The 15,224-nt window shown below is 37.2% G+C and overlaps 1 protein-coding gene across 5 annotated transcripts in view; it reads right to left on the reverse strand.

Annotated features, from left to right (window-relative positions):
• MLLT3 (MLLT3 super elongation complex subunit) overlaps positions 1–15,224 on the reverse strand; it is a 256,586-nt gene that overhangs the window by 13,542 nt on the left and 227,820 nt on the right. For all 5 annotated transcript variants that reach the window (XM_079112406.1, XM_079112408.1, XM_079112407.1 and 2 more), the window contains 3 exons: positions 4,962–5,037; positions 3,068–3,197; positions 666–765 (listed from right to left, as the gene is read on the reverse strand). In XM_079112406.1, the coding sequence (XP_078968532.1) occupies positions 666–765; positions 3,068–3,197; positions 4,962–5,037 (306 nt within the window). The remainder of the gene's footprint in view (positions 1–665; positions 766–3,067; positions 3,198–4,961; positions 5,038–15,224) is intronic.

Consider the following 15,224-nt stretch of genomic DNA (forward strand, 5'->3'; position numbering starts at 1 on the left):
ATTTGTTGAACAAGGGCTCTTCATTATAGTCTTCATATGTGCTGAGCTGTCAAATTAATAAGCATTCCTTAAGCTCAATTCATTATCGTGACCACAGTTTTCTCTGCGTTTAATTATTCCTCACAATCTCAAGTGAGGATCATCTTTTCTTGGATGAAACCTGAGACAAACACCTAAAATAATAAACATCTCCCATCAACTACCCAGTGCCTAAGGAGGCACTGTGCACCCTTCCAATAATCTGCAAGGTAGGTGTTAACATCATTCACAGATGAAGGAACTGGGGGTCAGAAAAATTAATTTCCCACCAGCAAGTTACCAGTGGCAAAGCAAAGAATCTGCCTTTATACTAGTCCCAAAAGATATTCTTTCTAATTAAGATGCCTACTCACTGCTAAGAGGAAACATGTATAAAAATGAGGAGTGATTGGGCAACAACATGGGTTACAATCTCTTCCTCATCTACTTTTGAACCCATCCCTCATACCCATCCTCTCATGATATCAGAAGTCCCTGTGCCCTGTGTTTATTCTTCAACTTGAGATTCCCATCTCTTTGGCATTAAAAGGGACATTGTTTAAGCCTGAGGTAAAAAGGGTGTGTAATGGGTAGAAGTGATTACATCTAGTTCTGCAGTCTTGGAAAGTGTGAACCCCACATCTTACCTGGTTGTTGTTGGTTTTTAATAATGGTGGTGGAGGTTCATGATGTAGGGGCGAAGAAGCAGAGCTGCTTTCACTATCACTGCCATCACTTAAGCTAACTCTGAAAAGCAATACAGAAAAATCAGAGGCATGACGACGAACAGGTAGTTCTTGAAATATCTGTGTTAGCTGTGATGAAAGGCAAGGAATCCAGACACTGACCACTGGAAAGTTCATTCTGACTCAGAACCACTGAAGTATTGGCATGTACTTCGTATCTGGAACCATGGTAAATGCTTCACCTGCTAGTTCTCTTTTTCACAGGTGAGTAAACTGGGACATAGACTGAGTCACTCAGCTAGCGTCCCAGAGGTAAAAGTTGCAGCTCTAGGACTCAAACCCAAGCAGTGTGATCCAAAGCTAGTGCTCAGCCACTCTGCTGTACTGGTTAAGTGAAGCCTGTGGTGCCAGCCCCCCCACCAGCCACTTCCGCTGTGCCACGATTCAAGGATATCTCTAGTTCTGAACATTGCAACTTTGGAAAAATACTTCATCAACACAAAGAAATGGTGTGTTTGGGATGCCGCTTTAGAAAAATGAGATGATATCTTTCAACAACTCAAGACAATAAAAAATACCTCCTCCTCCCTATTTTTTTTCTTTTTAGAATAAAATGGAATTTTCTTACAGTCAGAGGAAAGAGAGTTCTTTATTCTACTCTGCTGAATGTGTGCCCTCCTTCCGAAGCGTCCTTCAGTGTTTGCTCCCTCTCTCTGGTTATATAGTAACCTAATATAATATTCTTCTCAGAAACAGAAAATGCTTTAGAAATCAGGTTTTCTTCCACTCTGAATAGGCAATCACATTCTAGCTCTATTATACATTCAGACAGACAGGATACATGATGGGAAATGAAAAGGATACACTGGGACATCCTTTTAGCAAAAACCGATGGAACTTGTTTTTCTTAACTAAATTACATTAATGAAGTGTTCAGCTGAAGCCTGCTTTAAAATGCTTCTCGACTGAAGTGGAGGGCTGAGTATTTAAACTGATTAAACAGTTGAGACTTCACAAGTGCACTGCAGATCAAATGTTACACTGGCACTGCCGTGCTAAGAGCCCATGTCAGGTGGGGAAAAGAAACTGTCCCCAACAATGTGTATCTACATCAGACAACTCACAGACGTGTGTGATCCAACTTGTAATAACTCAGAGGATGGGGCAGAAAGTATGCGAACAGCAGCTAATCACAGAATATCCAGATCTTGTAAACAACTTGGAACTTTCCTAAAAAGGTCATGCTTTTTTTCTTTTTCTTTAATCAACTAAACTGGAGAATAGTCATTGGTCAGGATTTTGGTTGGTCAAAGTAAGTTTCTTAATTCCAAGTGTCAGCCCATTTTTAGGTCTTTTTGCTGTTTCTGTTTCTTCTTGTCAGATGGAAGGTTTCTAGAAGGAATTATTTTAAAAGGCCAAGGCCATAAGGCTCCAGGTGAATCTGGGAGAAAAGGTGAAGAAACAGTGTTGAGTAGGGCCATAAGGTACAGTCATTGAGAGATTTGACAGGGCATACCCACTACTGAGGCTCTTTCCAAAGAATATCAAAAAATAGCTAGTTAGGGAGCATTTGGCATGTCCAGTTGGGGTTAATACTGCATTCTTTCTAGGAGTTTTAGTGCCATCTACATAGCTGTGGATAATGAGAAAAAACTTAATGCAATATATCATAAATGTAATTGGATTTTAAATTCAAGTAGATTCATATTTTTTCTGCTCAAAACACATTAAAATAAGCACACCTATTTGTTTTCCTCATAAAGAAATGAAATCCTCAAGGCAATTTCAAGTTGACTATTAATTATAAGTGACGTGAATTACCATCTTATAATGTGGAATTATGCCTCACAGCATTAAAGCTACTTAAGGAACCTAATTGTCAGCACACTTAAAAGGAATTTATTTTCTGGAAAACACACAGGTGATCCTAATTTTAATTAGGTCACACACATCATTCACTGCAGCCAATTATGTATTTCTAGCTACAAACAGCAAACACATTTCTTCACCTTCTGAGACTACTGCCAGCAACAGATCTATACAGACTCTTCACATGACAATGGACTATTTCAGCAGTCAGTCCTGCCACGTGACATAAACTTTCAAATATCCAGAACTTGGAATGTGATTTTCTCCTATCAAGTTTTTGAGGAAAAACTCCCTTATTCCTGAGAAAAAGGAAAAATAGTTTCCCTTAAAGGTGACTGTAAGCATGCCAAAGTGCCCCAGCTTCAAATGAATGTGACCAATTGCTGCTATTATTTCTGGTGTTTCACACCTGTGCTTTGATGATACCAATAAGCCTGGTGAAAAGGTATGACTCCATCACAGAGAACCCCTCTTCTTCTAAGACACTCACTCACCTGCGACTTCTGCTGCCTCCTCTATTTACAGGTCTTTCCATTTCTGAGTCGTTGTCATTATCCTCTGCCTCATCTGATTCCTCCTCATTGTCATCAGAATGCAGATCTTTCATTATAGACCTTAAAGGACCTGAGTAATGACAGTGAACCATAGGAAATCAAATATGATTTCAAATAAGCTTTGCCCTATTAAAAGAGGGGAATGCTTTCCAGCACTCAAAAATAATTATCCTATACAGTCACACAATTTGCAACAAAAATTTGGTTCAGTTTCTGGAATGCAAGCTCTTCCTAAACACTATTTCCATAATAGATTCCCCAAACTGTTCATTAAAGAATCTCTATTTTTTAGAATTTTTTTTGTTTTTCTCTTTCCTAAAAAAAATTACACCTAAAAGAAACAGAAAAATCTATTAGTAAATCGGATGTTTTTTTTAGGTTAATCCATGTACTGAGAAGTTGAGATTAATAAATCACTGTGGTTCTAACTTGTTCTTGGCAATGCAGTCTTTGTGTGGTAGTTTTTGATCTATTAAGGTTTAGCTGTTCCTTTTATTTCAAGGTCAATTTCAGGTCAAGAAATCATTTCAGTCAAGTTCAGATTATAAAGTATTTCAGTTCCATGGTGTAATGTCCTATCTCTGATCTTCATATTGGTCTTGGACAGAAGGTCTTGTTGCAACAGCCAATTTTTATTTTAATTTTTAAGAAATTCCTGGCAAAATACCAGCATGTATTAACATAAATAAGACCATGTAATAAATCAGGTGCCAAGAAAATTTAAGACGTTATCCAGTATTAGATGTGAGGAAAAAAAACCATGAAGCCATAACTAATTTTATTCTAGGGTAGAACAGAAACACACACACACTCATACTCTCTGTCTTCCTCTCTCTCTTCCATTCATGTGGCTTTTACTATACACCAAGTGTGATGAAAACAAGATAGATCTTTTTAATTTTAACAGAAGGATTGTAAAGGCAATCAAGGAGGTAGAAGAAGCACTTTCATTTTGGATCAGGCAATTCCTAAAGTCTCATTTATGATAGGTGTATCTGAATGACCACCGACTCAGTTCTAAAATAAGTATTCACTCACTGCAACTGCACATTCTGCAAACCCAAACCTTGCTTTCCTGTGGGCTTATTTCTTTTGGAAGTCAATGGAACAAGATCCTTGAGTAGCCAAAATTATCTTTTCTATTTTTTTTCTGGAAGCTTAGCCTAAGTCCAAATACACACAACAATTTAATCCCTTTCAAAACATACAAGGCAATTAGGAATTCAGTTGTGATCAATGAAAAAGGTACTGTTCAGTCAAAGAGTAAAAACCAAACTATTCTTCGATACTAACTCGTTTTCCACATAAAAGTTAAAGGGGGGAGGCCTCATTTGAAGATTTTGTACACACATGGAAAAAAATTAGCTACAGGTTCTGGTTTAATTTTCTTTATTCTGAGTTTGGGTTAACACGAGCATGAACGATAAAAAAGATATAAAAAAATAGAAAATTTAAATTTGCTAAAAAAGAAGTCTATTAATCTGTAGAAAAAAAAAATGAAAGGTATCTAAGGAGGAAGAGTGAAAACCCATTCCTCTCAAGTCCCGCTTTTGCTATTGTATTTCCTTTGGGAACTCCCGGGAATGGGCTGTTGTCTATAATCCTTTTGTAAAATGGGAATCTGATGGCAGGGACTGGAAAAAGGGGAATTTCTAGAGCCTGGCCTCATATATCAGAACAATACCCAAGTGCATTCCTAGGGGAAATAAATACAACTGCATAAAAGTCAAGTTACCATTCAAATAATAAAACAGTAGAAGATAGGTCATAAATCAACTCATTAAGATGTTTTATGAGAAAAATGTCTCATAGTTTGCCTGGGAGCGGCTGATACCTTGTTGCCTGGTCTGGGACGGTGTGAAGCTGGAGCTGGAGCTGGAGCTGGAACTGGCAGGACTGGGCTGCTCCGACTTTAGAGAAGAAGAGAAAAGCATCATCAATAACTTTATGGGATGCTACACATCTAAAATTGAAAACAATACAGTTGCTCAAAGCAGCCTCTGCAAAAACAGTCTGACACTGCACAAGAAAAATGACTACACATTTCATGATGTCAAAATACTAGCATAGGAAGAGTTATGATGTCCTTTTTCTTTGATCACCTTATTTTTATTAGATGCAAAAACAAGTATAAAAACTCAAGGGTAAAGAGATAAACATTTGGGTGTTACATGAAGGAAGGACCTGGCTTTGATTTTACTCCTGTTTATTGCTATGCAGATTTCTTTCTAAGAGATAGTCTGATTACCCTTTCTGCAATGTTTGATTGACTCGACTGGTTAAAACATAGTGGTAATGAGGCCAAGGTCATTAGTTCAATCACATTATGCGCCAGTTAATTTCACTCTGGTCCAAGGCCATGACCCAATCCTAACCCTGTCCACAGTTCACAAATGTAGGCCAATGTTCATGAGGCCCAGCCAAGTCCCACAGATGAGTCAGGGGAAAGTGTTGCCACTATTTTAAAAAAATACAAAGAGGAAGGAAAAAAAAAAAAAAAACCTACCCTTTTAATTCCATAGCCTATGAATGACAGGGGGGGAGAAAAAGAATAATGGACACACCTTGATCTCTTACTCTCAATGAATTCTCCACATTCTTTAATATCCATAGCAAGTTCTACATCCATCCTCCAACCCACACAACTCAGTTCTCTTCCTTCTCCAAACCTAATGAAAACACACTCGATGGATCACCTGTTTTCTTACTAATATGCTGCAGTGCATGTAATACACTCCTCCCATATGCTGCCTCCTATGGGTCTTTTCTCCCAGATAAAGAGGAGATACCAGCACTAGATACAGTAGGGTCTGCCTTGTGCTTCCTATTACTCCTTCACATTAAGCATTATACACTATATATAGAAGACACTCCATATTTATGACTAAAGGGAGCACATGAGGGCCTCTGTTCCACCATCTGCCACAGTTTTTGTGACTTTAGGTAAAGAGAGGAGGAGACAATTGGACAGAAGTGTGCAGTTACTGGTGACACCACCAACATTTAAATTTCATATATTTAAGGTCAAACATTCTTAAATAACTTAATGATACTGATATATTTGGTTATTTCTATTCATTTCTAATGTGCTCCTAGTCTTAACTAACATATTCATGCTATCTGAGAAATTACCTGAGGTCTTCCCATGTATAGGACACTTTTTTTTCCCCTTTGTTCAATGAAGAATCAAGTTAGAGCATGAACTAAAGTGCACAATTGGAAGCTGCTAAATGAGGATTAGCATCTCATCTTAGTTTATACTGCAGTTTCTCATCACTGATTTTTTTCATCTCCTCTCCCAGCAATGAACCTCCACCCCCCATCTCCTTAAGCAGCACCAAACTCCAGATTCGGACACAAGGAAGCACTTTCAGGCATTCCTAATACACACTTCACATCCTCAGGCTGGATGGGAAAACAGGTGTCAGCAATCTACCACTCATTCCGCAGGAAAAGAGCCAGACAGGATCTCTAATGAGCAGCAGGCGGCCCACCAACCCTTCACCACTGCAAGCTTTCCTTGAGAATTGCAGTACAATGTCCTACACATTGCCATTTGCGGCTCACAAAGAAGAGTTGGCTTACAAGTACAAATGCCTGTGTGAGGTACTCTTCATTTCTGTTGAGTGCCTCTTCCACGGTTGAGCCCCAATGGTGAGTTATACAACTGAAAGGGCATTCAGTTAGCATTTATGTGCAATGCCCAGCTGTAAAACAGTTCTCCCCGAGCCCAGAGAGTACTCCTTTTCCTCTCCAACTTGCTCTTTTCAGCCATGAAAAGTGCCTGCAAATGGTATTATTTTGATAGCTCTGGAAACCATTTGGGAGCCAAAAAAAAAAAAAAAAAGAGAGAGAGCGAGAGAGAGATTTCCTTACAGTGAGCAGAAAGCTCTAATTCCCTGTGCTGCCTGACCAGCACACGTTGAGTTGGACCTAAAGAAGCCATTCTGCCAGAGCTATTTGCTGAGAGTTATTAACCAGGACAACCAGGAAGGACAGTGGCACGCTCTTCAAACTGCCACTAACCTTGACCAATGTGCATCATGCCAGAACCACACCTAAAGGCCTCCTTTTCAACTTCTTATCCATAAATAGGCTAATAATTCTGCATTTGCTAATCACCAGAAAGGAGGTAAATGATAAATAAAACACAATGGGAGGAAAAGCCGTTTTATTCAACATTGAAGGTTAATGCTTTGCCTCTGACACAAAACACAAAGCATTTGGGAAGGTTCGCGGTAAGAGACACTTGAATTCTATAAGAATATTCAAATAGAAAGGTAATGGCAAAAGAACTGGATGAAGAAAGATCAAACGGTGAATGATGGGAAGCAAAGCAATGTTCTTGGAAACCTTTGGTAGTCAGGACAAGCATCTGTGGAATATTAGAGTGGAGGATACATTTAAAACCATCCCAGGCAGAGCATCTCACACTTTCAGAGCACAGGGATCACTGGAGGACTTGTGAAAACACTGACTGCTGCCCTCTCTCAGGATTCCTGAGTCAGAAGGTTTAGGAGGGTAGGTGATGAAACAAGCACCTAGATTCCTTACAAGAACCCAGGTGAGGCTCAGGCCAAGGGACTACTTTTGAGAGTCACCGATTGAACCAGAGATTGAAAATCATGGACATGCATTAGAATCAGCTGGAAGAAGTCTACACATGAAGAGGTTCAATTTAATATGCGTTATGGTTTGGATGTGAGGTGTCCCCCCACATCTCCTATATCAATGCAGAAACATTCAGAAGTAAAGAGGATTGTGAGAGTTTTAACCTAATCGGTTCATCCTAGTTTGAATGACTGGGTGGCAACTGTAGGCTGGTGGGGTATGACTGGAGGAGGTGGGTCACCTGGGGTGAACCCTGGAAGGGTAAATCTTCCCTGTGGCCCCCTTCCTCTTCTCTCTCTGCTTCCTTGCTACCATGAAGGGAACAATTTTCCTGTGCTGAATCCTTCTCCTGTGATATGCCACCTCACTTTGCATCCAGAGCAATGGAGTTGGCCATCTATGGACTGAGACCTCTGAAACCAGCGGTCCCAAATAAACTTTTCCTCCTCTAAGTTGTTCTTGTCAGGTGTTTTGGTCACAGCAATACACAAACTGGCTAAAGCAACAGGTTTTAAGTAGTTCAACAAGCTGGGCACTGTGGAGCATGCCTGTAATCCCAGTGATTTGGAATGCTGAGGAAGGAGAATTATAAGTTCAAAGCCAGCCTCAGCAACTCAGTGAGACCTGTTTCAAAATAAACAATAAAAACAGGCTACAGATATTGCTCAGTGGTTAAGTACCTCTGCGTTTAATCTCTGGTACCAAAAAACAAAAATAAAAAGTTAAAAAAAAAAAAAAAAAAAGAGGTGTTAATAAAAATTCCAAGTTGAGACCACTGATTCTGTTAGTCACATTTTTTTTTTCAATGCAACAAAACAAAACAAAATGTTCCTTAAAGAATTTTAAATTTGTGAAAGCATTGAGAATATATATCATGGGAAAAATTAGAAGTGTATTGATTTTTCCAGAGGCAGGCTTCCTGTATACTCTGCAAAGTGTTTTTGCAAGAAAGCATTTATGGTGGTGGATGGACCTTACGCTCACTCTGACTAGTAGAGAATTCACCCAAATGTTAACTGCTCAAGAGCTCTTCTGCTCTTGAGGAGGCTGACCCTATCTTGTACCTCAAGTCCTAATAACAGAACTGCAAGTATGTTTTTGACTTTATGAAGAACACAAATCAAGTATAATTATATAAATTATAGTTATTTGATTTAAAAACATCTCCATAAATGAAGTTGGATTTATTTTATTTTATATTTATTTATTTATATTGGTACTAGGAATTCAACCCAGGGGTGTTGTACCACTGAACCACACATCCCCAGTCCTTTTTATTTTTTTGAGACAGGGCCTCACTAAGTTGCTTAAGATAGCCTCAAACTTTCAATCTTCCTGCCTGAGCCTCCTGTAAATTAAGATCTTTATAGATCCTAAGGATTGACAAGATATAGTATCCTCCATTTTAGACTTTATCTCCTAAGAAACATTTAAAACATGTATGTTTTTGATTGTGTGTGCATGTGCATGTGTAAATGCAAAACCAAAAATTAAGAGTTAAGGAAGTTCATTGAGGTTCTGATATTTTTCCCTTGATGACTAATTTGAAATGTCAAAATTCTTTTGAAATATAAAAATTCTTCCCACTAAAAATTGTTTTGTTTCTTGTTGATGTTATGAGTAATCAAACACCTAGTCATGAAGTTTCTGCAAATGCTATGCTCCACAGTGATAAATGCAGAGGATTAAAAATCTCAATTCTGTTGCTTGATAGTTATGTTTGGGGGAAGATTGTTTAAGCATTAATTTCCTGGCAGAGTAAGAGCACTGAACCTCACACAGAAGTTATATTAAAGCTGGACACAGTGGTATACACCTATAATCCTGGCTACTCAGTAGGCAGAGGCAGAAGGATCTAAGTTTGAGGACAGCCTGGGCAACTTAGTAAGGACCTGTCTAAAAATAAAAAAATAAAAAGGGCTGGAAGTGCAGCTCAGTGATAAGAGTGCCGGTAGGTTCAATCCCCAGGATGGGGCAGGGTGGGGTGGGGACAGAGTAGTAGTAGTTATGTTAAATCCATGTAATAAAGTAAAAACACCTAGACCCCAGCTGTTATAATGCTACAGATTCTTCTGTTGCTTTAAATAAGATATATTTTTACTGCCAAAACAAACAATGGGGGTACCAAGATTTGAACTGCAATCTTTTACTTTAAATGTCTATGCAAAATCTTTGTAATGGATTTTCTACAGAGGACTCCTTTTGTCCAGAACAAGAAAAACCACATGTCCACAACTCCTAAAAGTGTTTCAGAAGGAATACCTGTCAAGGTAGATCCCAAGAGAGGGCTTGTAAAAGCTGACCCCGTTCCTTACATGGGGAGCATGCTTCCTCCTGGGTGTCAAGTCAGAAACCCTGTCTTTGCTAATGGGTAACTGTTATTTATGAAAAGAATTTCAATGACTTGAGTTTTGAAGTAACCTAAATAAAGAAAAAGGAGGGGGGAAATGATACATGCCTTTCTTTCAGTAAAAAGGGAAAAGAACACAGTAACTAGTTAAATTGAAATTAGTTCAGATACACTACCAATGCTCTTCACAAAATTTTTATCTCATCTAAGAAAAAAAAAAAAAAAAACACCTATTAGCCTACAATAAACTCTTCTTTGCACAAATATCCAGAAATTCTGTGAAGATGCATACTAATCTAACAAGAAACCCAAGTAGAATACACCTTACTTCCCAGTTCAATCTCCATCACAACTGACTGAAGTACTAAGTTCTCATTAGTTTAGCTCATTAGTTTAGCTCTCCTTTCATTAAAAAATCATAATCATCCTACACATTAGCTACCTCTTGGTTAGCTTAACATAAATTGAAAGCCTGCCTCATTTAGTTTTTCCTTTATGTGAAATTGAAAATAATTCACTTAATTTTCAAATATACATTTAATTTTAAATAATAATACCCATGCTCAACAGTTAAAGAAAACATTCTCTATCATATGAGTTAAATCTATCTCACCAATTCTCAATAATAGGTAATATATTTTGAGGTAGCTATGTTGGTAAAAGTTGATACCACAATTAAGCAAAAAAAAGTAGTATTGGAAAGTAATCAAATTAAGAATTGGATGCAGTTAAGCTAACATGATTAATGCAAAACTGAATTGTTAAAAGGCTAGAAACATGACAACTTTGAATTTCATCTGGTTTCATATTAATAACTGCTTCAAACAAACATGTTACAAGATCAAATTCTTATTATGCAGAAAGGAATATGAAAATAAAAACAGACCAACTTTGGTAACTGCAACTTCCATCACAGTCTTTATTTCATTTGTTTTACTCTGAAGGAGGCAGGTGCCATGGACTAAACTGTGCCTCCCCTAGTATTCACCTGTTGATAAGCATTTGGAGATAATGCCTTTGGGAGGTAACAAGGTTTACAGGATGTCAATGTGCTTTCATTTTCTGTCTTACTATGCAAAAATGTGGCCATCTTCGGGTCAAGAACAGAGCCCTCACTAGTCTTCTTGATCTCAGAATTCAAGCTCTGGGATCTATAAGAAATACATTCCTGTTGCTTAAGTCCCCAGCCTATGGTATGTTGTTATGGTAGCCCAATCTGAGCAAGACAGCAGGATGCATTTTTTATTGACATTTTACAGATGAGAAAACTGGAGCACAGTAAGATTAAGTGACCAGGGGTGACATTTAGGTGTATTAGAACCAGATTTTTTGACTTCTCATCTACTGTTCTTTCTACCGCATCCATCAACTTTGAAAAAGTGCAATTTGTTCAAAGCAATGTGTTTCAAACACACTAATACCTTTATAACACTAGTGTTAGGGAATACAGTTTTCTATATCACTGTGAAAGATGTACTGAACATCCCTCTGTCCACAAGGGACATCTTGTGATCCACACCCAGCTCAAACCAGTGGTAAAACAAAACATTTCATCCCAGAGGCTTACTGTGCCTGAATCGATTGCTTTCAACATTTGTCCAATCAATACTACTACAGATCCTGGGCAGGAACCTTACTAGTTCAATACATTTTATAAAGAAGGGCAGGGAAGATTCTCCTCTGAACTGCTCTGACCCTCTTGATACTAGCCCTGATGAAGAAACAGAGAACTACTATTTATCTTACTTGCCTTCATAGGTGATCTACTCTCTCTTCCTAATTCTACAATACAAAATTGCTTAACATCCAAGAACAACAACAACAAATTTAATGCTTTAAATAATCTGTTTAATAACATTTGCTTTTAAAACAAAGTGAAATTGAACAAAAGCCAATGGAAGCTGAAAACTTAATGGCTAGACAGTGAGTCAAGTCTGTGACTATAGGGAAGACTTTACATCTCTTTTTGGCAGACTCCTTCCATTTATATTATGACAACTTGAATGAGCTGGATGTTAAATTAGAACCGTATTTAGCCTCTAGGGCTCTCGTATGATCAAAAGCTATTGTTATGCCCATCATTTTCTGGTAACAGAACAAGAGCCTAAGAATTATCCTCTCAACTAACCGTTAACAAAACAGGAAAGGTCCTTATTTCTGTTATTTTTTCAACTTACAGACATAAAATCATCCTGGATGCCAAGATAATAGGCTTTATGTTGAGGTACCTCTGTTTTTACAACTGCATTTGCTTTCTTCATTATTATCATCTTCACTATTATTATTAAATGCTGTCGTCCTTTGGACTTATCATTCCCTGTCTGAGAACACAAAATCTCATTAGGAAACGAAATGGCCTTGGGGAACAAGGGTCTATAAATCTCTCTGTAAGACCCTTTTCCACACTTAGGGATGGCTGTAATTTTCTTTTTGCTTCCTCTCTTTAAAGCAGAAGAGCCTAAAGTCTTTTATCTCTCATCACCAGTCGGACTTTGAAGGTTGCTACTAACTATTGTAGCCAGAACATGTGCTCTTTCAAAAAATCCAGAGGTTGCAAGATGGTGTATGTGCCAGATGTGTCCTAAGAGATTATTGGCTGAGAATATTTACTTGTATTAGAGCTTTAGGAATGCAAAATCATCTGCAAATAGATCATGTGTAGTTTTACCACTTAGAAGCATGTTACCCTTCTTTAAGCAAAGATTATGTATAGAAGTAGAGTCTCCTAAGTGGCCATTAAAATATAACACTTATTTCAATTTACATGATAGTCTTCAGTTCCAATCATCATGTATATCCACAAGACACTAATTAAAAAAACAAGAAAACTATAAGTAAATAGCAGAAAGATTGGCAGAGAAAAGGGGACAGGGAGGGAGGAGGGAAGGAAGGGGGAAATACTGGGGACTGAATTAGAACAAATTATAATTCCATGCTTTTATAACTATGTCAAAATGAATCCTGTTACGTATAACTGAAAAGAACCAATAAAAAAAGTAAAAAGCAGAGTTGATAATACCATTTATACCATTTAAAGTCAGAGACTTATATTTTAACTGGTTTTGCCTCCTTCTCTTTTGTGTGTTTTGAGGGTGGTGGGTAGAGAAGAAAAAAGTTCCAAGTGAGAGGACTTAAGAGTTTCAATGCCTCAAGAAAGAGAAACAGAAAGGGGGGAAATGTCTCCTGACAGAATAGTCCCAAATTAATTGTTACTGGAGCTGAACAATGGACTTCAAAACACAATTGTTCATCAGTTCACAGTGAGACCCTAAAACTTGTCAGAACTCTCCTCAGTTACTTGGGAAATAACCCACCTGTGCAGAGCACTAGAAACTTGAAATTACTGTTGCATTTTTGAAGTTTATAAGGGCAGTACTGAATTGAATAATGTTCTAAAAATACATTATTTGTGGTTATAGGTGTCAGTCCTGGATTTAAAAATTAAAAATATTAAATTGAGTGAATTCAGGAAATAAGGTAGTAATTGAGTTCTTGAACTAAAACATACATATCTGAAGAGATCCTTTTGACAAGACATTTAACTGCATTTCCTTATTAACTTTAGACCTTCCTTAAAAGAAGAATTGTTTTAAAATGTTCCTAGAGCATTTGACTGACACCAGTAGAATCTTTTTACACTTATACAAATGTCAAGAAGAGCTATTAATTTTAATCTTTGGACTAACTTACAAATTTTCCCCTATAAAATGTGAAACTTGGATTTATTACTATGGCAGTGGCATTGAAAGTTCATTTTATTGGCTAAGATCTTACTTCCATGGTACTTTGACTTCCAAAATAACAAAAATCTACTGGGAAAGAAATAATTGTTTTAAAACTGTCTAATCACTGACAGGTCAAAAATTCAACATCTTCTCACTGTAATTTATACAACAAAGGCTGTTGACAGTTGTAAGGATTATTTTTCTTGTAAACCTTGCATTTTCCTACGGCGAATAGCAGTGCATATTCCAGGTAATACTGGAGCCCTTTCCTCTAGCCAAATCAGGAGACTCCAAAGTTCCCTGGGTATATGCATGTACACATGTGCACATGTAGATAAGTACAAAATCCATAAGGATAAGGTAAAAGAAAAGAATCGAACTTCCATTTATATTTTCGTCCGTCTGTCCCTTTTAAATGTTCAATATTTTGTATGCATTTTCTTGTACATTAGTACAGTGACTACTACTACAGTTGGGAAATGTACATATATTAGAGATTCATGTTTACTGAGAGAAATTAACTTTAATACCAACCCTATTGATAATTATCAGTTTTAATTCTGTAATTTACCTATTCAAATCTCAATTATATAAATATCAAATTATGGAGTGACATGTGCTAAATATATAGGAGAGTACCACTGCAGTTTACTAAGAGACATCTAGAATTTTGCATGTTATTATATTTAATGCTCAAAATCAGCTTAGAGCTGAAAAATTTAGGGATGTTTTGTTTGTTTGTTTGTTTGTTTTTGTGGTGCTAGACATTGAACCTAGGGCCCTGCACTGCAAGGCAAGCACTACACCATTGAGTTATATCCCAAGGCTGAAAAGTTTAATTTTTAGAGTTAAATAGAAATACTATAACAGAGTTCCTTACTAAAAAGTAACACAAAATTATTATATAGATTTTCTTAAAACAAAAACTTAACACAAAATACTTTATAACATCCCCTGTGAGGCTTAAAATTACTTTCATTGTTGGCTGTGAGACTTTATAGTGTTTACTAAAAATTATGTGGTTTTAGTGAAACTTTTTATAAACAGTCTAATATCTAAATATGCTACTTAAATTCATTTCTGCTTAAAATGGCATATCCTAACAAAAAGTTCATAAAAATGGAACTATTTTTAAGAAGTCCACTCTATCTTAATGAAAATGAACTAAAATAGCAAAAACATGGCACATTTAAGAGACTTTTCTCATAGGAGAACATTAGGAGGTGGGATCTTTTGTTCTCAGTGTAGTCCTTTAAAACATGTGGCGTTCAGAATCACATATTCCCTATTAGTAATATTAGATTCATGTCAAGAATAGGAGGAATGCTACTGCTTACCAGGCTCTAAAGGAACCTGCATTTCCATGCACACATCTTACATAAGCCCAACAGTTGCTTTTCTTCATAAATCA

This window comes from Sciurus vulgaris (genome assembly GCF_902686455.1).
Source record: "Sciurus vulgaris genome assembly, chromosome: 15".
NCBI classification, from domain to species: Eukaryota; Metazoa; Chordata; class Mammalia; order Rodentia; family Sciuridae; genus Sciurus; species Sciurus vulgaris.